Genomic DNA, 25,195 nt, shown 5'->3' with positions numbered 1-25,195 from the left:
TACCTCTGAATGCTACCACTGAATGCTACCACTGAATACTACCTCTGAATACTACCACTGAATACTACCACTGAATGCTACCACTGAATGCTACCTCTGAATGCTACCTCTGAATGCTACCACTGAATGCTACCTCTGAATGCTACCTCTGAATGCTACCTCTGAATGCTACCTCTGAATGCTACCACTGAATGCTACCTCTGAATGCTACCACGGAATGCTACCACGGAATGCTACCACGGAATGCTACCTCTGAATGCTACCTCTGAATGCTACCTCTGAATGCTACCTCTGAATTCTACCACTGAATGCTACCACTGAATGCTACCTCTGAATGCTACCACTGAATGCTACCTCTGAATGCTACCACTGAATGCTACCACTGAATGCTACCACTGAATACTACCTCTGAATGCTACCTCTGAATGCTACCACTGAATGCTACCTCTGAATGCTACCTCTGAATGCTACCTCTGAATGCTACCACTGAATGCTACCTCTGAATGCTACCTCTGAATGCTACCTCTGAATGCTACCACTGAATGCTACCTCAATGCTACCACTGAATGCTACCTCTGAATGCTACCACTGAATGCTACCACTGAATACTACCTCTGAATGCTACCACTGAATACTACCACTGAATGCTACCTCTGAATGCTACCACTGAATACTACCACTGAATACTACCTCTGAATGTTACCACTGAATGCTACCTCTGAATGCTACCTCTGAATGCTACCACTGAATGCTACCACTGAATACTACCACTGAATGCTACCTCTGAATGCTACCACTGAATGCTACCTCTGAATGCTACCACTGAATGCTACCACTGAATACTACCTCTGAATGCTACCACTGAATACTACCACTGAATGCTACCACTGAATACTACCACTGAATTCTACCTCTGAATGCTACCACTGAATGCTACCTCTGAATGCTACCACTGAATGCTACCACTGAATACTACCTCTGAATGCTACGACTGAATACTACCTCTGAATGCTACCTCTGAATGCTACCACTGAATACTACCACTGAATACTACCTCTGAATGCTACCACTGAATACTACCTCTGAATGCTACCACTGAATACTACCACTGAATACTACCTCTGAATGCTACCACTGAATACTACCACTGAATGCTACCTCAATGCTACCACTGAATGCTACCACTGAATAATACCTCTGAATGCTACCTCTGAATGCTACCACTGAATGCTACCACTGAATACTACCTCTGAATGCTACCACTGAATGCTACCACTGAATGCTACCACTGAATGCTACCACTGAATGGGCCTATTATTATCAAGCAGTACAGGTCTTGGTGACTTGAAATTGTCAAACTCTCAACACTCTGAGTTGCAAACATGAAAAGGGACTGGGACTATGTCTACCAGCCCCCACCAAACTACTCTGACTTGGTCACAGTGACCCAGCAAGCCAAATGGCAGGCAGGTTGCCGGGAACATGCTGAGGTGTTGTAATGCTAGCTGTGACGCTAGGTAGCGTAGCCACTAATAGCACTGAAGGTGTGAGAGGGAATGGTGTGGAAACACTGCTGCTGCTACCATAGGGTAGTGGGTGGTGTTAACCTACAGCAAGCTGCCAAGCAGTGAGTGAGAGAGAAAGAGAGAGCTACACACACACACACAAACACATATATGTATGTATATATATACACACAAAAGAGAGAGACAGAAATAAAGAGAGAGAGAGACAGAAATAAAGAGTGAGAGAGACAGAAAGAGACATGGAGATGGCAGGCATAACAAGGCATTTATTGGCACAGTGTTGACAGCCAGCAGAGAGAGAATGAAACATGAACCTCCAGCCTTCCTTCACACCCAGGTCAGCAATCAGTGAACTTCAGCATATCTCTACATGTGTCTCAAACTCGGTCCCTCCCTCTCTTTACCCTACTATATTTTTCTCTTTGCATTTTTCCCTTTATCTACCTCTTTTCATGTATCTCTCTCCCCCCCCTCTCCTCTCAGTAAGCCTCTCTCTCTCCCTCTCATGTGTCAGTATCTCTCTCCCCCCCCTCTCCTCTCAGTAAGCCTCTCTCTCTCATGTGTCAGTATCTCTCTCTGCAGGCTGTCTCCTGAGTGCCAACAAATGTGCTTCTAATCAGGTGCAGGACAGTGTGGGGTATATTTAACATGTCCCCGGGGCGGCCATTAAGATACCGCAGATACTCTCTCCACCAACCAGGCTCAGGGGAGGGCACGTTCCTCTGCCCAGGCGTTGCTGACACATGCCAGATCATACAACGCCTGGATAGGTATTGTAACTGCAGCTAACCACATCAGAAAGTCACAGCGATCTGTCAGTTGATGCATGCAACGTCTGAGCAGGGGACATGACCCAGGTCCCTCAACGCAGCCAAAACACCCTGAAAACACTCACCTAGTGTCAATGGGGAACAACTTGAGGTGGAGGGACACCGTCCTGGAGTCATTACTCTCCCTGGGACTTATAAGTTGATAATTTGTCACAATCAAGCCAAAACCAATGACTTAGGTCAATGGTACAACACATCGCTCTGGTTGTGACCGTTGGCAAAACGGGATGGTTTAACAGTTTGTGTGTTCAGTTGAGGAATGACTTAGGTCAGTTCTTGCCAGTCACTGTCCTGCTGGATTCTGTTTGTCCCTTCCTGACATGTCCCTTCCTAATGTCATTGATTGGCTAAGGGCTCTGTACACACACACACACACACACACACACACGTTTTGCCAGCTCAAAACCAATCAGAAGAGGTGGATGAGAGCCAGCCTCCCCCAGGGAAGGAGGAAGTAGCTCTGCTTTAAATCATATAGGACCTCCTCAACCAAACACATGAGGTAGTAGCACAATGAGTGTAGAAAAGAGCAGCGTTGGATCTCAGAGCTGGGTTGTCTCAGCGATTAGGAAAAAGCCAAGGAAAACTGTTGCCTGGCTGCACACGTCCATCCACTGGTTTTCATCTCAGATAGACCCTGAAGGCACAGTGACACACCCTCCCTTTCTCCACATCTCTTGCACGTACTCTACCCACACAAAGAATAAGTCATAAACATACCACATTCTCTTTAACCCCCCCCCCGCCAAAAAAGTGCTCATTATTGTCATCGTGATTTTCTTTATTACAAAGTATGTAAATACAGGCAACTGAGGTATATCCGTCTGTCGTTCTACAGGTGAGATGGTTGTGTGTATGTGTGTAGGAGGGAGAACATGCACATAGAAAGCTGTGTGAGTGGACATGGCAACATAAACGGGCGGCATTGTTGAGAAATGGCATGTTTTGAGTCCCATGACACATTGTGGACTGAACCTCATTTCCCCTTACATAGAAAAGCTAACAGGAGAGTGTGTTTCAAACCAGGATATACCAAACACCGTAACAGGCGCAAATATTCTCCCAGAAAGGAATAAAGAGACAAAAACTTAACACTTAGTAAATCTGTACCTTAAAGACACCGTGCGAATGATGAAAATCAACAAGGACATGTTTTGCTTGCCGTGTCTGTGATTTTTTTTTAAATCTTTGGCGTAAACAGTGTGTGTGGGGGGAGGGGGGGGGGGGGGGGTTCAGCTACAAACCTGACTTCCTCAGCACCCCCACACACACACACAAACAGCAGTAGCACCATGGTTCATGCAAGGCTTCATCAGTTTGTTGAAAAATGTAGTGGTTACATCCGGATAAAAACACACATCAAAAATACAAAAACACACATACTGAACACCAGAGGAGGCTGGTGGGAGGAGCTATAAGAGGACGGGCTCATTGTAATGGTTGGAATGCAATAAAAAGGAAATGGAGTGAAACGTTGTTTCCACGTGTTTGGTACCATTCCAATGATTCCATTCCAGCCATTGTAATGAGACCGTCCTTCTATAGCTCCTCCCACCAGCCTCCTCTGCTGGACAGAGCAGTTTGAATCGAGGTCACATTCTTGCTGTAAAATAAAAAAAGCAATATGTTTGATGCAAGTCAATTCCAGACCAGCTAAGTCACCCAACTGATTCCAAGGCAACAACTTACATTTTTGGTGCAATGCTTGTAGATATAAATAGTTGAAATCCATTTAGAAACATTTAACATATACAGAAAAACATTATGAAATGCTTATTATACTCATTGGTGTATATTCAGTCAAATAAAATGTGATTTTCTTAAATATACAATAAAATAGAATCCCCCTAGTGTGACTATTGATTACTGTCAACGTATATTGATCTAGAATGTATTGATATACAGTGTACATTTTGGTTTATATTGAGGCCCACCTCATAGTGTAAAACAAATAGAATTTGGGACAAACAGAGCTACAGTTTAGAATAAGTGGATATTGGTCTGTTGTTCAAGATGCTCAAATTAGTCTCACACTTTGTATACAAATAAAATAATTAATCATGATTGAAATGCAGCGGGGGAAATAAGTATAATTGAAAAGTACATTTTCAAACAAAAAAAACACAAAAAATAAGATTGTGAATTGACGTGACTGCCACCCGTGGAAAGCAGTGACCTGGCTGATCTGGTGAAGAGTCTGGGAGCTTGCTATGAACAGCACTCTGTAGTCCATTGAATCTGTTTGTTCTATAGTCAGTGTAGCAGTCCTGGTCCACCCTGCAGGGAACATAGAACATACCCCTGTTCCAGACTAGTGCTCTAACAGTCAGTGGGAAAGGTGAGGTGGTTAGGAAGGGGAAGAGGACACAAGCCCACATCTCACCCCCTACCAGCCTCAGGGCAGGCTAGTGTCAAGACTACAGTATCACCAGACTCGGCAGATATTGTCAGGCACCATGTAGCTGTTCTTGGGACAGTTGAAGGCCTTGGCAAACTCTGGGAAGTTCTGGAGAGACCCCAGGACCCTGAACAGGAAACAGGAAATGGTCATCACTGGCCAGAATGACAAGGCAATCCCCACACCTGGTGTCCCAGGTCTAAATCACACTCATTCAAATTAAATAAGGTAAACCAGAGACACTGAGGGCCACACGTTAATATGGAGAGAGATGGGGTTAGTGGAAGAGAAAGTGGCATTGAGTGATACAGAAGAGGAATGAAATTATGGCGTGAGAGATCGTACCTGAACTTCCCTGGACTGTGTACTTCTACTTTGATGGAGTTGACAGCTTGTTGTGGTCGATGTGTTCCACACCACACCTGGAGGAAGAGACAGTAGTACGATAGGGAGTGAAAACCATTATTCCCCTTAACCATCCATCCAGTCATCCATCCCCTTAATCATCCATCCATCCCCTTAATCATCCATCCATCCATCCCCTTAACCATCCATCCATCCATCCCCTTAACCGTCCCCTTAACCGTCCGTCCAACCATCCCCTTAACCGTCCGTCCATCCATCCCCTTAAGCATCCATCCATCCATCCCCTTAACCGTCCGTCCACCCATCCCCTTAAGCATCCATCCATCCATCCCCTTAACCGTCCCCTTAACCGTCCGTCCAACCATCCCCTTAACCGTCCGTCCACCCATCCCCTTAACCGTCCGTCCAACCATCCCCTTAACCGTCCGTCCACCCATCCCCTTAACCCTCCCCTTAACCGTCCGTCCACCCCTCCCCTTAACCGTCCGTCCACCCCTCCCCTTAACCGTCCGTCCACCCATCCCCTTAACCGTCCGTCCACCCATCCCCTTAACCGTCCGTCCACCCATCCCCTTAACCGTCCGTCCACCCATCCCCTTAACCGTCCGTCCACCCATCCCCTTAACCGTCCGTCCACCCATCCCCTTAACCGTCCGTCCACCCATCCCCTTAACCGTCCGTCCACCCATCCCCTTAACCGTCCGTCCACCCATCCCCTTAACCGTCCGTCCACCCATCCCCTTAACCGTCCGTCCATCCATCCCTCCCCTTAACCATCCATCCCCTTAACCATCCATCCATCCCTCCCCTTAACCATCCATCCATCCCTCCCCTTAACCATCCATCCATCCCTCCCCTTAACCATCCATCCATCCCTCCCCTTAACCATCCATCCATCCCTCCCCTTAACCATCCATCCATCCATTCCCTTAACCATCCATCCATCCATTCCCTTAACCATCCATCCATCCATCCCTCCCCTTAACCATCCATCCCTCCCTCCCCTTAACCATCCATCCCTCCCTCCCCTTAACCATCCATCCCTCCCTCCCCTTAACCATCCATCCCTCCCTCCCCTTAACCATCCATCCATCCATCCCTCCCCTTAACCATCCATCCATCCCTCCCCTTAACCATCCATCCATCCCTCCCCTTAACCATCCATCCATCCCTCCCCTTAACCATCCATCCATCCCTCCCCTTAACCATCCATCCATCCCTCCCCTTAACCATCCATCCATCCCTCCCCTTAACCATCCATCCATCCCTCCCCTTAACCATCCATCCATCCCCTTAACCATCCATCCCTCCCCTTAACCATCCATCCCTCCCTCCCCTTAACCATCCATCCCTCCCTCCCCTTAACCATCCATCCCTCCCTCCCCTTAACCATCCATCCATCCCTCCCCTTAACCATCCATCCATCCCTCCCCTTAACCATCCATCCATCCCTCCCCTTAACCATCCATCCATCCCCTTAACCATCCATCCATCCATTCCCTTAACCATCCATCCATCCATCCCCTTAACCATCCATCCATCCATTCCCTTAACCATCCATCCATCCATTCCCTTAACCATCCATCCATCCATCCATCCCCTTAACCATCCATCCATCCCTCCCCTTAACCATCCATCCATCCCTCCCCTTAACCATCCATCCATCCCTCCCCTTAACCATCCATCCATCCCTCCCCTTAACCATCCATCCATCCCTCCCCTTAACCATCCATCCATCCCTCCCCTTAACCATCCATCCATCCCTCCCCTTAACCATCCATCCATCCCTCCCCTTAACCATCCATCCATCCCTCCCCTTAACCATCCATCCATCCCTCCCCTTAACCATCCATCCCTCCCTCCCCTTAACCATCCATCCCTCCCTCCCCTTAACCATCCATCCCTCCCTCCCCTTAACCATCCATCCCTCCCTCCCCTTAACCATCCATCCCTCCCTCCCCTTAACCATCCATCCCTCCCTCCCCTTAACCATCCATCCCTCCCTCCCCTTAACCATCCATCCCTCCCTCCCCTTAACCATCCATCCCTCCCTCCCCTTAACCATCCATCCCTCCCTCCCCTTAACCATCCATCCCTCCCTCCCCTTAACCATCCATCCCTCCCTCCCCTTAACCATCCATCCATCCCTCCCTCCCCTTAACCATCCATCCATCCATCCCTCCCCTTAACCATCCATCCATCCATCCCTCCCCTTAACCATCCATCCATCCATCCCTCCCCTTAACCATCCATCCATCCATCCCCTTAACCATCCATCCATCCATCCCCTTAACCATCCATCCATCCCTCCCCTTAACCATCCATCCATCCCTCCCCTTAACCATCCATCCATCCCTCCCCTTAACCATCCATCCATCCCTCCCCTTAACCATCCATCCATCCATCCCTCCCCTTAACCATCCATCCATCCCTCCCCTTAACCATCCATCCATCCCTCCCCTTAACCATCCATCCATCCCCTTAACCATCCATCCATCCCCTTAACCATCCATCCATCCCTCCCCTTAACCATCCATCCATCCATCCAGTCTGACCTGAGCGAAGTTGAGAAAGAAGAGTTGTTGATGGTTGAGGTTTATTCCAGGCAGGAGAGGCTCATTCCCATTCTTCTCCACATAGTTCAGGTAGGCCTGAAATCATAACACCACCACTTTAACCCTCTCTGGCCTGAAATCATTACAACACAACTTCAAACCTCTCTGGGCTGAATTCATTCCAACCCCACTGGGCTGAATTCATTCCAACCCCACTGGGCTGAATTCATTCCAACCCCACTGGGCTGAATTCATTCCAACCCCACTGGGCTGAATTCATTCCAACCCCACTGGGCTGAATTCATTCCAACCCCACTGGGCTGAATTCATTCCAACACCACATCCATAACAGAGTTAGACTCATTTTACACTCATCCTCTGAGCTTCCGCACATACAGTATTACTGGGTACAATAGGCCTGAAATCAACAACACCACTTTGCCTTTAGGAAAGATACAAAGGTACCTTATTAGCCTTTAATACTTTACAATAAATACTTTGGCTTCAGAAAGTATTCACACTCGACCTTTTCCAAAGTTTGTTGTGTTGCAAAGTGGGATTAAAATAGTTGTCATTTTTTGTCAACGATCTACACGAAATACCCTGTGAAGTCAAAGTGGAAGACCAATTCTAACAAAAAAAATTATGAAAAATAAAACACTAATATATCTTGATTAAATAATGATTCAAACCCGAGTCAATTCATGTTACAATTATCTTTGGCAGCGATTACAGCTGTGAGTATTTCTGGGTAAGACTCAAAGCTTTGAACACCTAGATTGTACAATATTTGCACATTATTCTTCAAGCGCTCAAGTTGGTTGTTGATCATTGCTAGACAGGCATTTAAGTCTTGCCACAGATTTAAGCCGATTTAAGTTAAAACTAACTCAGGAACATTTAATGTCATCTTGGTTAGCAACTCCAGTGTATATTTCGTATTGTGTTTTAGGTAGGGTTGGGTGCTATGAAGATGTTCATATTGTCATACTGTCTTGCTCTTATCCTGGGATTTACGGTATTGCCGGCGTAGTCCACAAGGGGGTGTAAAAAACCCTGCATACATTCTGACAAAATCAGCACAAGTAATAGCTAAATATGCTAACAAGTGCAAACAAAAACAAACAAATTGCAAAGACAGGCAATCCAGCTCATACAGTTATACATGTATGGGTAGGAGCTACCAAATGTCATTTTTGGTGAGTTAAGACATTTATAAGTGAATGTGAACGGTAGACATTCACTTATAAATGTTTTTATTTTCTGAAGGAAGAAGAGTACTGGCTCTGGAGCAGCTTGTGTACACGCTGTGTCTGTGTGGAGTCTGGAGTCACTAGGTCAACGGGTCTGCCTGCTCTGCTCAAAGAAGGGGGGGGGGGGGGAGAGAACAGTCCAGCCGAGAACAGACAGGAGAAATCAAAAGATAGCAGTGGCAGCTGTACAGAACTCATCCTAAGGACTTTGCCTTCTCAACCACGGCAGAAAGCCAACACTATATGATGTCACCTTATTAATTCATCCACTAGATAACTAGCAAGTTAAACTTAGGGGTCACATTAATGCAGAATTGTGAGTTTCACGCAGGAGAAAACAATTGAATGCATAAGAAATATTCTGCTACATTTTGTAAACGCAGATCAAAAATACTTATTGTAATTTCTGCTCAGCATCAGACACATTTAGTTCTTCAGTTGCACTTCTCCACTTCGATGAGAATTCACAAACGGGAATGCTATCAGCAGCCAGCGCTCTGACTGATGTGTAGCTACTTTTCTCGCTGTAGCAAGCCTCCCTTTCTCCGGTAAAATGCAAGATTACCATTAAGCAAAACATTAGGAAATTAAACTGGCTACATTCTTTCTATAATAAACATTAGAAATATGATGGCCATGCTTCCCTTAATTAAAAACAATTTATTTAACTAGGCAAGTCAGTTAAGAACAAATTCTTAATTACAATGACGGCCTACCATGGCCAAACCCGGATGACACTGGGCCAATTGTGCACCGCTCTATGGGACTCCCAATCACGGCCGGATGTGATACAGCTTGGAATCTAACCAGGGACTGTAGTGATGCCTCTTGCACTGAGATGCAGTGCCTTAGACCACTGCGCCACTTGTTGCGCCACTCAGGAGCTTTTGCAAAAAAGACCTCGCATTTTCATTGTAAGCTCATTTACTTGTGTTGCCGCCAGACAAATAGCGTTGCACTTCTGTTGTCATCTGATAAAAAATTAAGCCATTTTCTGCCGAATGTGTTGCAATATTGTATTTTCTGTGAAGGAAAACTATAGTTGCACATCCCTGATCATTCTTGAAGCAAAAAAACAAACAAACATGAATTGAAATATAAATGTGACCCCTGTCAATACACAGCTGGAATCACCAGCTTCCACTTTCTCCTATTTATAAATGTTCTGGGGAACTATTGCAAGAGTCATCATGTAAAATAATGGGACAGGTGACAACAGGTGAAATTAACACAATCTGCTGTATATGCTAACATATTGCACAAGTTGACTGCAAGTATTTCCTTAAAAAGTAGCTACAAATATAAAAATGTATTGAAAAGATTCAAAATAGTTTTGATGGTATTGAAAAAGCATCATGTGGGTATTTCCAAATACAGTATACCGGTATTGTCCTGCTGAAAGGTGGATTTGTCTCCCGGTGTCTGTTCAAAAGCATGGTCATAATGCTTCCAAGGTCAAATCATGACGTCGGTGATTTTCTGGTCGGAAAGTCGGAGCTCTAGAAAGATACCCACGTTTCCGAGTTGGATGACCATTGACATTTCCCCCCCCAGTCGGATCTCGTTTTCTTTGTTTGTTTTGAACACATTAGTCTCAGCGGAGGGAGAGAGCAGCAGAGGGTCTGCCTCTCATGGCCCCTGCTCTCTCCTTCCTTTCCTACAGTGAGATTGTCCAGAGAGAGGGGGCACCATCTTACACCTGATGGCGAAACTCAAGTCAAACCGCATCGGCTTCATGCACAAATTCATGTTGTTCCTATGACCAGCGAAAGTGAAATATTCCTTGATATTAAAATAGACACAACGAGCCGCTAATAATAATAAAAAAAACGCAGGGCTATCGAAACACGTGGTTACTCATTCATTGCAGCTGCAGTGGAAGTAGAGAGAAGCACATTTTATGTTTTATAATAGTGTTGAAATAAAACTGTTGACAGTGCCTATCTATCGTAAAGTAAAATATAATAAACGATCTTAAAGTATTAAAGTCCAATAAAGTAGTTGTCCATGTAAAGTATTAAAGGCTATTGAAGTACCCATCTATGGTGCCTACAGGAAGTATTCAGACCACAGATTGGGTGCACCGCCTGTTTTTTTCCCCCTCTGTAAAATCTTTGTCTGTCCATGCCTACCTGGTACGACTGGCGAATCCCACCGTTGTCTGCAATGTTCTCTCCCAGAGTGTTATTCCCATTGAGCTGCTTACAGAAAAGAAAAACACAGATCAATACAGTCTGAAACATTTGTTGTTTTGGCTCTACAACTCCAGCACTTTGGATTTTAAATGATACAATGACTGTCAGCTTTAATTTGAGACTATTTTTCATCCATATTGGGTGAACCGTTAAGATATTACAGCACTTTTTGTACATAGTCTTCCCATTTTAGGGAAGCAGGACAAAAGTAGACGCCCAAAACTCATACCCCAAAGACATGCATTTTTTTGGAGGGTATCAAATCAAACTTTGTCACACGCACCAAATACAACAAGTGAAACGCTAACTTACAGGCCCTTAACCAACAGTGCAGTTCAAGAAGAGTTAAGAAAATATTTGACCAAATAAACTAAAGTAAAAAATAATACAATAACGAGGCTATATACAGGGGGTATCGGTACCGAGTCAGTGTGCGGGGGTACAGGTTAGTTGAGGTAATTTGTACGTTTAGGTATGGGTGAAGTGACTATGCATAGATAATAAACAGCGAGTAGCAGCAGTGTAAAAACAAATGGGGGTGGGGGGGGTCAAATGACCTCCCAGACTGTGTACATTGACACACGCCACCCCCCCCCCACCTTTGTTTTTACACTGCTCTAGTCACTTTACCTCTACCTAATTACCTAGACTAACCTGTACCCCCGCACATTGACTCTGTATTTAGCCTCGTTATTGTTATTTTATTGTGTTAATTTTTACTAAATAAACTAAAGTTAAAATATTTCTTAACTCTATTTCGTGAACTGCATTATTGGTTCAGGGCTTGTAAGTAAGCATTTCATGGCAAGGTTGTATTCGGCGCATGTGACAAATACAATTTGATGTGAACCCAGTGCACATTTCCTGGGAAAGAGAGGAGAAAAGAGAAAAGAGATGCAGAGAAAAAGGAGAGGAGAGGTAAACATGCATTCAGTCCGTTGGCCAGGTCCCAGGAGAAGCTTCCATACTGGTCCACCATGCACTTGGACAGATTCACAAAGTTCTGGGTGGAGGTTGGCGTCCACCAATCCTTCAGGTCACCATCTTTATCATAGTTACGACCTGGCAACCGGACAAACAAACTCTGTTAAGGACAGCTGACCAGCTAGTCCACATGTCATGAAACAACACTTTCAAATTGGACTGTCAATTCTAATGAAGCTAATTCTATGTGCAGAGTCTCTTACCGTTGTCATCGAACCCGTGAGTGATCTCATGTCCGATCACCATGCCGATACCGCCAAAATTCAGAGACTTGGTCTGGCCTTTACCGAAGAACGGAGGCTGTAGGATGCCTGCTGGAAACACTGAGAACATAGGAGGAGAGCGAGAGAAAGGAGCTCACATATCAGAAATGATGGGAGGTGACAGTAGAGGTGACTGTAGGGAGATGACAGTAGAGGTGACTGTAGGGAGATGACAGTAGAGGTGACTGTAGGGAGATGACAGTAGAGGTGATGGGACAGTAGAGGTGATGGGAGGAGACAGAGGTGATGGGAGGAGACAGAGGTGATGGGACAGTACAGGTGACAGTAGAGGTGACTGTAGTGAGATGACAGTAGAGGTGACGTGACAGTACAGGTGATGGGAGATGACAGTAGAGGTGATAGTAGAGAGGACTCTGTTACCTATTTGGTTTTTGCTTGAAGAGTAGAAAGCATTGACAATGGCTGCTCCCGTTACCCATCTGGTGATGAGACGGGAAGATGTTTCACATTAATTATGAACTCTTCCATGAATTATCAAACAGAAGTTAATAACTACTCTCATCTTAGCGCTGTGGCTGCTATTTTAGCCAGCGCTGATAATGGGTTTTGGAAAGGGAGGATCTTACTCTTCTTTGTTGACTTTGACCCGTAGCTTCCTCAGACGTTTCTTCTGTATGTACTCCAGGTTCTGAAGGATATTCTCAAAGTACTCCTCTGCGCTGTAGCTCAACTAACACCAACACACAAACACATTGCATTGGTGTCAACGGCAAATATGAGAGTTTGAACCCTGTGTTCACTGGATCACATCCACTGATGAAATGCATTATGATCTTTCAACACTCACATTTTTATACTCGTTATTCAGGTAGGTGTCATTCTTGATGTTGTTGGAGTAGCCAATCCGCTCTCGGATAGCTTGTGCCTATAGAGGATTGAAGAGTTTGAGGGGGATAATGACAGAGTAGAAGAGAGAGACGGGCAGAAGAGAGACAAGTAAAACAAGACAGAAGAGACAGAGACGAGACAGGTAGAAGAGAGACAGACAGGTAAAAAGGATCAGCCCGAGGTCAACAGGTAGAAATCAATGGCAGGTGAGTCTCACCTTCTTGAAAATAAAGGAGAGCCGCACACTCTAGGAGCTCAGATGCTAAAATTGTATTACCAACGTTTCAACAGACAAGCTGTCTTCATCAGGGTATAATCACAAACACTGCGGGATGACTCGTTTATATAGTGTCAAGACACACAGGTGTCTGTAATCATGGCCAAGAGTGGCCTAATATCATTGGTTAATTCTCAAATATTAAAATGACATGAAGAACAGCATACAAAAAAACAAATGGATAGCATACGATCATAGATTGATTTTAGACTACACAAGCTTACAAACAGAGTCTCACCTTCTCCTCAGCAGCCTTCTTGGTCTCTACATCCATCCATCTTAGGTGGTCTAAGTTACTGATGAACACCTCCCGGATCACAGAGATCATCTCTTCCATCTAACACACACACACACACACTAGACATATCAGCATGTACTGATCATTTCACTAGTGGATCTCAGACCAGGTTTCTCTGAAATAGAACGTGATAGATGTCTCCTTTCAGAATGTTAAGGAAAGAAATGCTTTAGAGTGAGCATTGAAATGTTATGGTTGTCATCGTGAGTTTAAAATAGCTGGGTATGTATGAGGGGGCTGACTGAACGTTTGATTGCTAATATGCGTGTTTGGATTATGATTTGTGTAAGAGTAAACTCAATGATATGAGACCCTATTGTGTCAGCCAACAGGTCATCTGAACAGGCTTATGCATGCAAACACACACACAGTGCATGCTGCACATTTTTTGGACATACAGGACAGTTAAGACACACAAGAGGGGAAATATGCAGTGTGGCACATCAAAAAAGGGCAGCGATGCAATCAGATACCTCTACACACACAGGTGGTATTTAAATACACACACACTCCTGTGACATGTCACATGTGGCCAGTGGCTCCGGGTGTCACAGTGGCTCCGGGTGTTACAGTGGCTCCGGGTGTCACAGGGGCTCCGGGTGTCACAGGGGCTCCGGGTGTCACAGGGGCTCCGGGTGTCACAGGGGCTCCGGGTGTCACAGGGGCTCCGGGTGTCACAGGGGCTCCGGGTGTCACAGGGGCTCCGGGTGTCACAGGGGCTCCGGGTGTCACAGTGGCTCCGGGTGTCACAGTGGCTCCGGGTGTCACAGTGGCTCCGGGTGTCACAGTGGCTCCTGGTGTGTTAGTGGCTCCGGGTGTTACAGTGGCTCCGGGTGTTACAGTGGCTCCGGGTGTTACAGTGGCTCCGGGTGTTACAGTGGCTCCGGGTGTTACAGTGGCTCCGGGTGTTACAGTGGCTCCGGGTGTTACAGTGGCTCCGGGTGTTACAGTGGCTCCGGGTGTTACAGTGGCTCCGGGTGTTACAGTGGCTCCGGGTGTTACAGTGGCTCCGGGTGTTACAGTGGCTCCTGGTGTTACAGTGGCTCCTGGTGTTACAGTGGCTCCTGGTGTTACAGTGGCTCCTGGTGTTACAGTGGCTCCTGGTGTTACAGTGGCTCCTGGTGTTACAGTGGCTCCTGGTGTTACAGTGGCTCCTGGTGTTACAGTGGCTCCTGGTGTTACAGTGGCTCCGGGTGTTACAGTGGCTCCGGGTGTTACAGTGGCTCCAGGTGTTACAGTGGCTCCAGGTGTTACAGTGGCTCCAGGTGTTACAGTGGCTCCAGGTGTTACAGTGGCTCCAGGTGTTACAGTGGGCAGTGTGTGAGAGGCTCAGCACAATAACAGATGAGTAATATCCACACACACTAGCCCACTGCTGCTGTATCGTAAGTAAACATACAAGGCTTGGGTACACAAACACACTCTCCCCCCCACCCCCTCGTTAACCTCACCAGTTCTTTGCTCTCCCCAGAGAAGGCCTCCTCTACGTACAGTCTTCCTACTGCGTTGTCCATATTGTTGTTGACGTAGATGGCACACTGCCGCCACACCGCTGCCTCCGACGTGGTACCGTACAGCGCCTGCAGGGGACAACGCAGCATGGCTCACACTGATGACATCACACACACCAGAGAGATGGTGAGATGTAGGAAAAGAAGATGGTGTAGAGCGAAAGGAGGGAGGGAGAGTAAAAGGAGGAGATGGCGTGTCTGTACCTTGCGGAAGGCTTTCCTGGTGTCCCTGTACTGCCTGCTCAGACCCACCACCATGTTCATGACAAAACGCCACACCATGTAATTCTGCAGGTCTCTGGAAACAACAACATTGAGGTACTACACCAGCAACTATCTACAATGCACTAGATTAGCATGTTTATCATCACTTTATAATTCTGTGTCTTTTTCAACGTTCTCACCTCAGTGTAATTGGCCAGGACAAGGTTGAGTCAATGTGCTCACCTCTTAGTGTAATTGGCCAGGACGGGGTTGAGTCAATGTGCTCACCTCTTAGTGTACTTAGCCAGGACGGGGTTGAGTCAACGTGCTCACCTCTTAGTGTACTTGGCCAGGACGGGGTTGAGTCAACGTGCTCACCTCTTAGTGTACTTGGCCAGGACGGGGTTGAGTCAATGTGCTCACCTCTTAGTGTACTTGGCCAGGACGGGGTTGAGTCAATGTGCTCACCTCTTAGTGTACTTGGCCAGGACGGGGTTGAGTCAATGTGCTCACCTCTTAGTGTACTTGGCCAGGACGGGGTTGAGTCGTCTGTAGTAGTTTGGTGCGTAGTTGATGACACTCTCTGTGTCAAGCACAGTGATGCCGACCGTCCCCATGATCTTCCTGGTGAAGTCACTCCAGTTAAACACCTGAGAAGAGGGGTTTATCATCAGACATAGTTAACAGAACAGAAAACTAAAGCATAGCACGCGCCCCACCCACACACAGTGTCTTACTTGTGTGTCGACCTCCAGGCTGAAGTTAGCATTGAGAACACCCAGCTCCATGTTGTTGTAGAGGAGAACTGGGTTGTTACGGTCCTCTGGAGTATCCGTGGCCTGTGGGGGGAGGGGGGATTCACTACCCAACACCATTAACTGTATGTTTATCAAAGACAGCCACTGTTGGACACATCATAAATGCCCGTCTGTCAAACACTCAGCAGTGTAGGTCCAGACACCTCCAACAGCAACAAACAGCCTTTTTGGAGGCCAAGGAGTCCCTACACTATAAATTTCAGAACCAGAACATTCTGGTTCTATTGTAAAAGGCAGCAGTGTAGCACTGAGCAATGGGACCTGTTGATCTGTTACAAATCTGTTTAGAAAGAGCGCATGGGCTCAGGGCTTGGGTTCCACACCAACTGGTAAGAACCAGAGCCATAAAACAATAATGGGTTAAGAACTTTTGTGAAAGAGCACAGTTTGAAAGATATGGCAAATAGAAAAAACGGATGTCAGAAATAGATGGGACAGGAGTAAGGTGGTAGGTTGAGGAAGGACAGGAGTAAGGTGGTAGGTTGAGGAAGGACAGGAGTAAGGTGGTAGGTTGAGGAAGGACAGGAATAAGGTGGTAGGTTGAGGAGAGGACAGGAGTAAGGTGGTAGGTTGAGGAAGGGACAGGAGTAAGGTGGTAGGTTGAGGAGGGGACAGGAGTAAGGTGGTAGGTTGAGGAAGGGACAGGAGTAAGGTGGTAGGTTGAGGAAGGGACAGGAGTAAGGTGGTAGGTTGAGGAAGGGACAGGAGTAAGGTGGTAGGTTGAGGAAGGGACAGGAGTAAGGTGGTAGGTTGAGGAAGGACAGGAGTAAGGTGGTAGGTTGAGGAAGGACAGGAGTAAGGTGGTAGGTTGAGGAAGGACAGGAGTAAGGTGGTAGGTTGAGGAGGGACAGGAGTAAGGTGGTAGGTTGAGGAAGGACAGGAGTAAGGTGGTAGGTTGAGGAAGGACAGGAGTAAGGTGGTAGGTTGAGGAAGGACAGGAGTAAGGTGGTAGGTTGAGGAAGGGACAGGAGTAAGGTGGTAGGTTGAGGAAGGACAGGAGTAAGGTGGTAGGTTGAGGAAGGACAGGAGTAAGGTGGTAGGTTGAGGAAGGGACAGGAGTAAGGTGGTAGGTTGAGGAAGGACAGGAGTAAAAACGAACAATAGAACTATTGTAAAATAGACTAAAATGTATATAGTATGTAAAGCTGGAAGAAGAAGCCTCGGTGTTGTCCATTAGCTTACTCCATTTAGGGGTGGGAGAATTGTGATACAGTGAATTATAAGTGAAATAATCTGTCTGTAAAAAATTGTTGGAAAAATGACTTGTGTCACGCACAAAGTAGATCTCCTAACCGACTTGCCAAAACTATAGTTTGTTAACAAGAAATTTGTGGAGTGGTTGAAAAACGAGGTTTAATGACTCCAACCTAAGTGTATGTAAACTTCCGACTTCAACTGTATGTATGTATACCACCGGTCAAAAGTTTTATAACACCTACTCATTCAATGTTTTTTCTTAATTTTTTCCTATTTTCTAGTAAAAATAAAGAAAAACCATTGAACCATTGAATTACATGGTTCAATGGTTTTCTATTTTCTAATGATCAATTAGCATTTTAAAATGATAAACTTGGATTAGCTAACACAATGTGCCATTGGAACACAGGAGTGATGGTTGCTGATAATGGGCCTCTGTACACCTATGTAGATATTCCTTTTTTATTTATTTATATATATATTTTAAATCAGCCGTTTCCAGCTACAATAGTCATTTACAACATTAACAATGTCTACACTGTATTTCTGATCAATTTGATGTTATTTTAAATAGACAAAAAAAACGTGCTTTTCTTTCAAAAACAAGGAAACGTCTAAGTGACCCCAAACTTTTGAACGGTAGGATATGTAATATATAACGTAAATCAGCTGTGTTTGGATAGAATAAGTGTGACACCAATCAGGCCCTCGAGGACTGGAGTCGCCCACCTCCTGATCTAGAGGATCACTATTATCTCTCATCTTCCCAGTCATTTGTTACGAAACAGCAGATCATAAGTAAAGCAGGTGTTCCTAAAGAAGCGGTGTTGAACTTACATTGGCGATGTCCTTCTCCAGCTCAATGACCCTGGTGACCTCGTCTCTGATCTGGGTCTCGTTGACCACCAGGCTGCGGTCGGTGCGGATCAGCTTGGCCACGTCTATCATGAACTGCTTGTATGCTCTACATGGCTGGGAGGACACACATAGAAACATTGTAGTATCAACGGAAAAGAAGAGCGGTCAGAAGTAGTTGGGTAGCTAAGGAGGAATGAGAGATACTGTATTCACATCACTGTAACTATAAAGTGAGATACTGTATTCACATCACTGTAACTATAAAGTGAGATACTGTATTCACATCACTGTAACTATAAAGTGAGATACTGTATTCACATCACTGTAACTATAAAGTGAGATACTGTATTCACATCACTGTAACTATAAAGTGAGATACTGTATTCACATCACTGTAACTATAAAGTGAGATACTGTATTCACATCACTGTAAATATAAATGAGGCTCAATGATCTTCCGTTTGGTATTAAGAGACAGGAAGAGAACTCCATATAAGGAGACTCGCTCTCATCCAAAATGAACATCAAAGCTCCAAACACACCTATCCCCACCAAGCCAAGCTTGGCAAGTACAGAATATCAATCAGCAGCGGTACTTAGTACAGTGAAACCATACGAGAGAATGTCTACCTCAAACATGTGGTTTGGGTTGGGCTGCGACCAAATATGTCTCATCGCACACAATATATACCCCCAAACTAACATACACACATCCACTCACACTCCAGCTAGTCATACTGACATGAGTAACAGTAAGATGCGTTGAAACGTGGGAGATCCGTAGGCCAAAAAATGTGACCAGTGTTTAGGGGGATAATACTGGGGTTGACTGTTTCTCCATAACAGAGCCCTCCTCAGGCAAACAGGTTTATCTGGAGGTCTGTGTAAACACACTAGCAGAGGAGGTTCAGAAACCATTAGAGCATGTCTATGCTGATGATTAGTTTAATCATTAAACTCCAGTAATATATTCAGGTTGAAAACCTCACGGCTTTAGACTTTTTCATAACAAGTCCTGAAATTCATTAACCCATACTGGAGGTTTGGACTCAGCATGAGCAATAATTACCTGGAGAGGATGTTGATCTTATCCTAAATTGATGCTGAGGGCTTGGAATCTATGCTGATGTGGGTCGTTGTGTGTTCTGGGTGGATGGACCAGTGAGCAGAACAACAGGAAACCCAGACATACCCGTACAGAGAACTCATTTTCTCCACAGCTCCAAACAGAGAAATAATGTGTGTATGTGCTTAGCGGGTACATGCCTACCTCTGCATAGGACCCAGTACAGCTATAGTGATCTCTGGATAAGAGGCCAAGGCTGGTTTGCTGGTCAAACTGGCAAGAGAGAGAGAAAAAATCATAATAAATCCGGACACAAGTAGCCATTCATTCAACAGCAGGAGAAAGCCAATACACTCACTAAACACTAAACACCTGGACCATAAAGCCTATCCGTATTATTCATTAGGTCAGAAAGTGCATCGTTAATAGTTGGTATGACTGTTAAACTGAACAGGAGACTTTAAGGAGTGCAGTGGCTCATTCGTAGACATATAACAGGGCAGCGCACAATTGGCCCAGCGTCGTCCTGGTTGGAGTTTGGCCGGTGTAGGCCGTCGTTGTAAAATAAGAATTTGTTCTTAATCAACTTGCCTAGTTAAACAAATCAAAATAACAATGATTGGTAAATAAATGCAGACGGATGTGTGTGCCATTCTGTAAAAACGTAGAGGTTGTGTGACCAATGAGAGCATGTACTGCTCATGTAGGAGGTTCAGAGAGTTCAGTGTGTGAATACTTCACACTGTTAGATGTAAGGTATACTAAATCCCTACCCGAGAGGGTTAAAGGGTGCATGTGACGGGGGTATAGGTGTCTCTCTGTGCATGTGACGGGGGTATAGGTGTCTCTCTGTGCATGTGATGGGGGTATAGGTGTGTCTCTGTGCATGTGACGGGGGTATAGGTGTGTCGCTGTGCATGTGACGGGGGTATAGGTGTGTCGCTGTGCATGTGACGGGGGTATAGGTGTGTCTCTGTGCATGTGACGGGGGTATAGGTGTGTCTCTGTGCATGTGACGGGGGTATAGGTGTGTCTCTGTGCATGTGACGGGGGTATAGGTGTGTCTCTGTGCATGTGACGGGGGTATAGGTGTGTCGCTGTGCATGTGACGGGGGTATAGTTGAGTCGCTGTGCATGTGACGGGGGTATAGTTGAGTCGCTGTGCATGTGACGGGGGTATAGGTGTGTCTCTGTGCATGTGACGGGGGTATAGGTGTGTCTCTGTGTATGTGACGGGGTATAGGTGTGTCTCTGTGCATGTGACGGGGGTATAGTTGAGTCGCTGTGCATGTGACGGGGGTATAGGTGTGTCTCTGTGCATGTGACGGGGTATAGGTGTGTCTCTGTGCATGTGACGGGGGTATAGGTGTGTCTCTGTGCATGTGACGGGGGTATAGGTGTGTCTCTGTGCATGTGACGGGGGTATAGGTGTGTCTCTGTGCATGTGACGGGGGTATAGGTGTGTCTCTGTGCATGTGACGGGGGTATAGGTGTGTCTCTGTGCATGTGACGGGGGTATAGGTGTGTCGCTGTGCATGTGACGGGGGTATAGGTGTGTCTCTGTGCATGTGACGGGGGTATAGGTGTGTCGCTGTGCATGTGACGGGGGTATAGGTGTGTCTCTGTGCATGTGACGGGGGTATAGGTGTGTCTCTGTGCATGTGACGGGGGTATAGGTGTGTCTCTGTGCATGTGACGGGGGTATAGGTGTGTCTCTGTGCATGTGACGGGGGTATAGGTGTGTCTCTGTGCATGTGACGGGGGTATAGGTGTGTCTCTGTGCATGTGACGGGGGTATAGGTGTGTCTCTGTGCATGTGACGGGGGTATAGGTGTGTCTCTGTGCATGTGACGTGGGTATAGGTGTCTCTCTGGGCATGTGACGGGGTATAGGTGTGTCTCTGGGCATGTGACGGGGGTATAGGTGTCTCTCTGGGCATGTGACGGGGTATAGGTGTCTCTCTGGGCATGTGACGGGGGTATAGTTGTGTCTCTCTGGGCATGTGACGGGGGTATAGTTGTGTCTCTGTGCATGTGACGGGGGTATAGGTGTCTCTCTGTGCATGTGACGGGGGTATAGGTGTCTCTCTGTGCATGTGACGGGGTATAGGTGTCTCTCTGTGCATGTGACGGGGGTATAGGTGTCTCTCTGTGCATGTGACGGGGGTATAGGTGTCTCTCTGTGCATGTGACGGGGTATAGGTGTCTCTCTGTGAATGTGACGGGGTATAGGTGTCTCTCTGTGCATGTGACGGGGGTATAGGTGTCTCTCTGTGCATGTGACGGGGGTATAGGTGTGTCTCTGTGCATGTGACGGCCACCTACATGAATGATGTGTGAATTGGAGTCTTTGTCATCAGTGCCGATAAAAAAATTAACCAAGACATGAGTTCCGTATTTTTCATTTAGTATGGCAATGGCATCCTCCAACTTCCATCTTTCACCTAAGTAGGAGAGGAGAGAGGAGGAGAGGACAGAGGAGGATTGAATTGGATTGGATTGTGGATAGGTAAACAAAAATGGGTATAGGAAACAGTGCTAGAAGAGCAGTGTAGTTTACCATAGACGCTCTCCCAGTTGTCTGTTGCTATTGGCCACTCAAATACATTAGGGAGCATGTCTAGTAAAGGAGCTCCGCCCCTTTTCTCAATCTGACCTTCAGAGGTGGGAGAAAAGAAAAACAGGAAGTGACCAAGGTTAACTCACAGTTTAAAAAAAGGTAGGTTTGACTGAAATGTCTGAACTTAAATGTTATTGACCCCAACAAAACAGACCAGCAGACTCACTCTCATTGGTGCAGGATCTGTAGAGGGTCTTGGCTTTAGTGAGGGCACTGGCCTCCCCCTCCACGCTTTTCTCCAAAACATCTATAATGAGGGGGGAGATCAGTTCAGCTGTGAGTGTTGTGAGAAACATGGAGCATAGAATCTGTGTTTGAGAACAATATAATGCCCCCCGGAGAGACCGCAACAGGTCTCTCCAGACCAGACAGAACTCAGCCAGACCCCAGGCCAAGGAGCCATCTGTCTGCTGGCACCCCTGCTTTTCACCACATAACAAACATTGAGAAACACCACAGAACAAAGAACAAGCAGGGTAAAAACAATGCTTTAAATCGGAGGTCCTTCCCACATGCACTAGCAGTGGTAATAGTAGGAAGAAACACATTGGCTAGAGTTAGGACAAAGAATGTGCTTTTATTTTTCTCTCTACCTTTTTGTATCACCCACTCTGTATTTCTACCTTTCATCTGCCCCCCCCCCCCCCCCCCCCCGCTCTTTCTTCATTCTTACAGTAACAGCTGTACCCTCTCTTTTTTCATTTTTAAAGTAACAGCCATCTGTCATCTCAATCTTCCTCTTTCCCTCTACCCCGATTCCCACCACCCCCTCTTCCGGTTAGGGCAGAACCCCTGCTGTCTCATTGCCTAGTGTGCACACTATTTATCTGCTCATTTAATCTTAATGAAGCTCTGGGTTAGGAACCCTTCATAGGGAGCTTCCTGCCAAAGGGCACAGATCATTTGTGTATGATTGGATTAACAACTGACTGGTGTGTGTGTGTGTGTGTGTGTGTGTGTGTGTGTGTGTGTACGCACATATGGATTAAAGACCACATGATGCTCGTGAGGCACACACACTTAATGTGACCTTATCTGGCACCAACATCAGGGCCCATCCTGATCAAAAGGAACTAAACAGGAAGTGTGTCTCTGCAGAGCAAATGCTCCATGTATATGTTCTACACACCCAGGCAGCAACTGCAGTATTGCTGACAAGCTGAACACGGAGCACAGATTTGTTGGACTTGACTTCTGACTTAGTGCCGTCTGACCCCCTGTGCCGTCTGACCCCCTGTGCCGTCTGACCCCCTGCGCCGTCTGACCCCCAGCGCCGTCTGACCCCCAGCGCCGTCTGACCCCCAGCGCCGTCTGACCCCCAGCGCCGTCTGACCCCCAGCGCCGTCTGACCCTCTGCGCCGTCTGACCCCCAGTGCCGTCTGACCCTCTGTGCCGTCTGACCCCCAGCGCCGTCTGACCCTCTGTGCCGTCTGACCCCCTGTGCCGTCTGACCCCCAGCGCCGTCTGACCCTCTGCGCCGTCTGACCCCCTGTGCCGTCTGACCCCCTGTGCCGTCTGACCCCCAGCGCCGTCTGACCCCCAGCGCCGTCTGACCCCCTGCGCCGTCTGACCCTCTGCGCCGTCTGACCCCCTGCGCCGTCTGACCCCCTGCGCCGTCTGACCCCCTGCGCCGTCTGAACCCCTGCGCCGTCTGACCCCCTGCGCCGTCTGACCCCCTGCGCCGTCTGACCCCCTGCGCCGTCTGACCCCCTGCGCCGTCTGACCCCCTGCGCCGTCTGACCCCCTGCGCCGTCTGACCCCCTGTGCCGTCACAAGATGTCTGACTTACAGACATTCTGTCTACCCACATACATGTGGTAAAGAGGTCAATCGAACTCAACCTAAACAATTGAAGTGCCATGGTAATGCGTGGGAAAAGATCCCAAATCTCTTAATTGTCCCCCCTCCCCAGCAAAATGTACCTATATTTATGCTATTGTTTACAATGTGTATTTCATACTATCTGGGAGGTTAAAATCAGAGTATAATGCTTGTATGGATGTCAAACCCAAATACATATTCATGTTATTGTCACCAATCTACTGCATTACAGTTAAAAACAGACTACCACCACTGATTTCTGTATGCTAGCCTTGCTAACACGAATGGGAGTTAGAATTTAGCATCCACTTCTTCTAAACCTGAAAAAGGGACAACTTCTAAAATGTTATGCAGAGAGAAACTACCATATATCTCCAAATGGGACTTTAACAACCACATAGTGGGCCTGTAACAATACAATCAATCATGACAGATTTTACGACTAGCCACTGGCCTTCTAGGCATAAAAAGCCATATCTCAGACTGGCCAATAAAAAGAAAAGATTAAGATGTGGCAAAAGAACACAGACACTGGACAGAGGAACTCTGCCTAGAAGGCCAGCATTCCGGAGTCGCCTCTTTACTGTTGACGTTGGGAATGGTGTTTTGCGGGTACTATTTAATGAAGCTGCCAGTTGACTTGTGAGGTGTTGGTTTCTCAAACTAGACACTGAAGTACTTGTCCTCTTGCTCAGTTGTGCACCGTGGCCTCCCACTACTCTTTCTATTCTGGTTAGAGACAGTTTGCATTGTTCTGTGAAGGGAGTAGTACACAGCGTTGTACGAGATCTTCAGTTTCTTGGCAAATTCTCGCATGGAATAACCTTCAGTTCTCAGAACAAGAATAGACTGACGAGTTTCAGAAGAAAGGTTTTTGTTCCAGGCCATTTTGAGCCTGTAATCAAACCGACAAATGCTGATGCTCCAGATAGTCAACTAGTCTAAAGAAGGCCAGTTTTATTCCTTCTTTAAAATCAGAACAGTTTTCAGCCGTGCTAACATAATTGCAAAAAGGGTTTTCTAATGATCAATTAGCCTTTTAAACTGCTAAACTTGGATTAGCTAACACAATGCCTTTGGAACACAGGAGGGATGGTTGCTAATAATGGGCCTCTGTACGCCTATTTAGATATTCCATTAATAGTAATAATCATCTGCAGTTTCCAGCTACAATAGTCATTTACAACATTAACAATGTCTACACTGTATTTCTGATCAATTTGATGTTATTTTAAAATACAGACAAATAAATAAAATCGATCCCGTTTGCGGGATCTCAGCCATAAGAAGTTATCAAAAAACAAGGA

General features: G+C 46.4%; 1 protein-coding gene across 4 annotated transcripts in view; it reads right to left on the bottom strand.

Moving 5' to 3' along the window:
* Window positions 1-3,122: 3,122 nt before the first annotated feature.
* LOC129822424 (neprilysin-like) overlaps window positions 3,123-25,195 on the bottom strand; it is a 60,135-nt gene continuing 38,062 nt past the window's right edge. For all 4 annotated transcript variants that reach the window (XM_055880701.1, XM_055880703.1, XM_055880704.1 and 1 more), the window contains 19 exons: window positions 22,234-22,314; window positions 22,008-22,103; window positions 21,773-21,891; window positions 19,653-19,721; window positions 18,362-18,496; window positions 16,247-16,348; window positions 16,023-16,159; window positions 15,510-15,603; window positions 15,246-15,374; window positions 13,735-13,833; window positions 13,179-13,256; window positions 12,958-13,061; window positions 12,752-12,810; window positions 12,311-12,430; window positions 12,052-12,185; window positions 11,061-11,126; window positions 7,676-7,771; window positions 5,100-5,176; window positions 3,123-4,881 (listed from right to left, as the gene is read on the bottom strand). In XM_055880701.1, coding sequence (XP_055736676.1) covers window positions 4,782-4,881; window positions 5,100-5,176; window positions 7,676-7,771; window positions 11,061-11,126; window positions 12,052-12,185; window positions 12,311-12,430; window positions 12,752-12,810; window positions 12,958-13,061; window positions 13,179-13,256; window positions 13,735-13,833; window positions 15,246-15,374; window positions 15,510-15,603; window positions 16,023-16,159; window positions 16,247-16,348; window positions 18,362-18,496; window positions 19,653-19,721; window positions 21,773-21,891; window positions 22,008-22,103; window positions 22,234-22,314 — 1,895 coding nt within the window. In that variant the 3' untranslated portion in view covers window positions 3,123-4,781. The remainder of the gene's footprint in view (window positions 4,882-5,099; window positions 5,177-7,675; window positions 7,772-11,060; window positions 11,127-12,051; window positions 12,186-12,310; window positions 12,431-12,751; window positions 12,811-12,957; window positions 13,062-13,178; window positions 13,257-13,734; window positions 13,834-15,245; window positions 15,375-15,509; window positions 15,604-16,022; window positions 16,160-16,246; window positions 16,349-18,361; window positions 18,497-19,652; window positions 19,722-21,772; window positions 21,892-22,007; window positions 22,104-22,233; window positions 22,315-25,195) is intronic.

This window comes from Salvelinus fontinalis, chromosome 24 (genome assembly GCF_029448725.1).
Source record: "Salvelinus fontinalis isolate EN_2023a chromosome 24, ASM2944872v1, whole genome shotgun sequence".
Classification (NCBI taxonomy): Eukaryota; Metazoa; Chordata; class Actinopteri; order Salmoniformes; family Salmonidae; genus Salvelinus; species Salvelinus fontinalis.
Note: the sequence above shows the minus strand (reverse complement) of the source record. Positions and strands in the feature narration are given on the sequence as shown.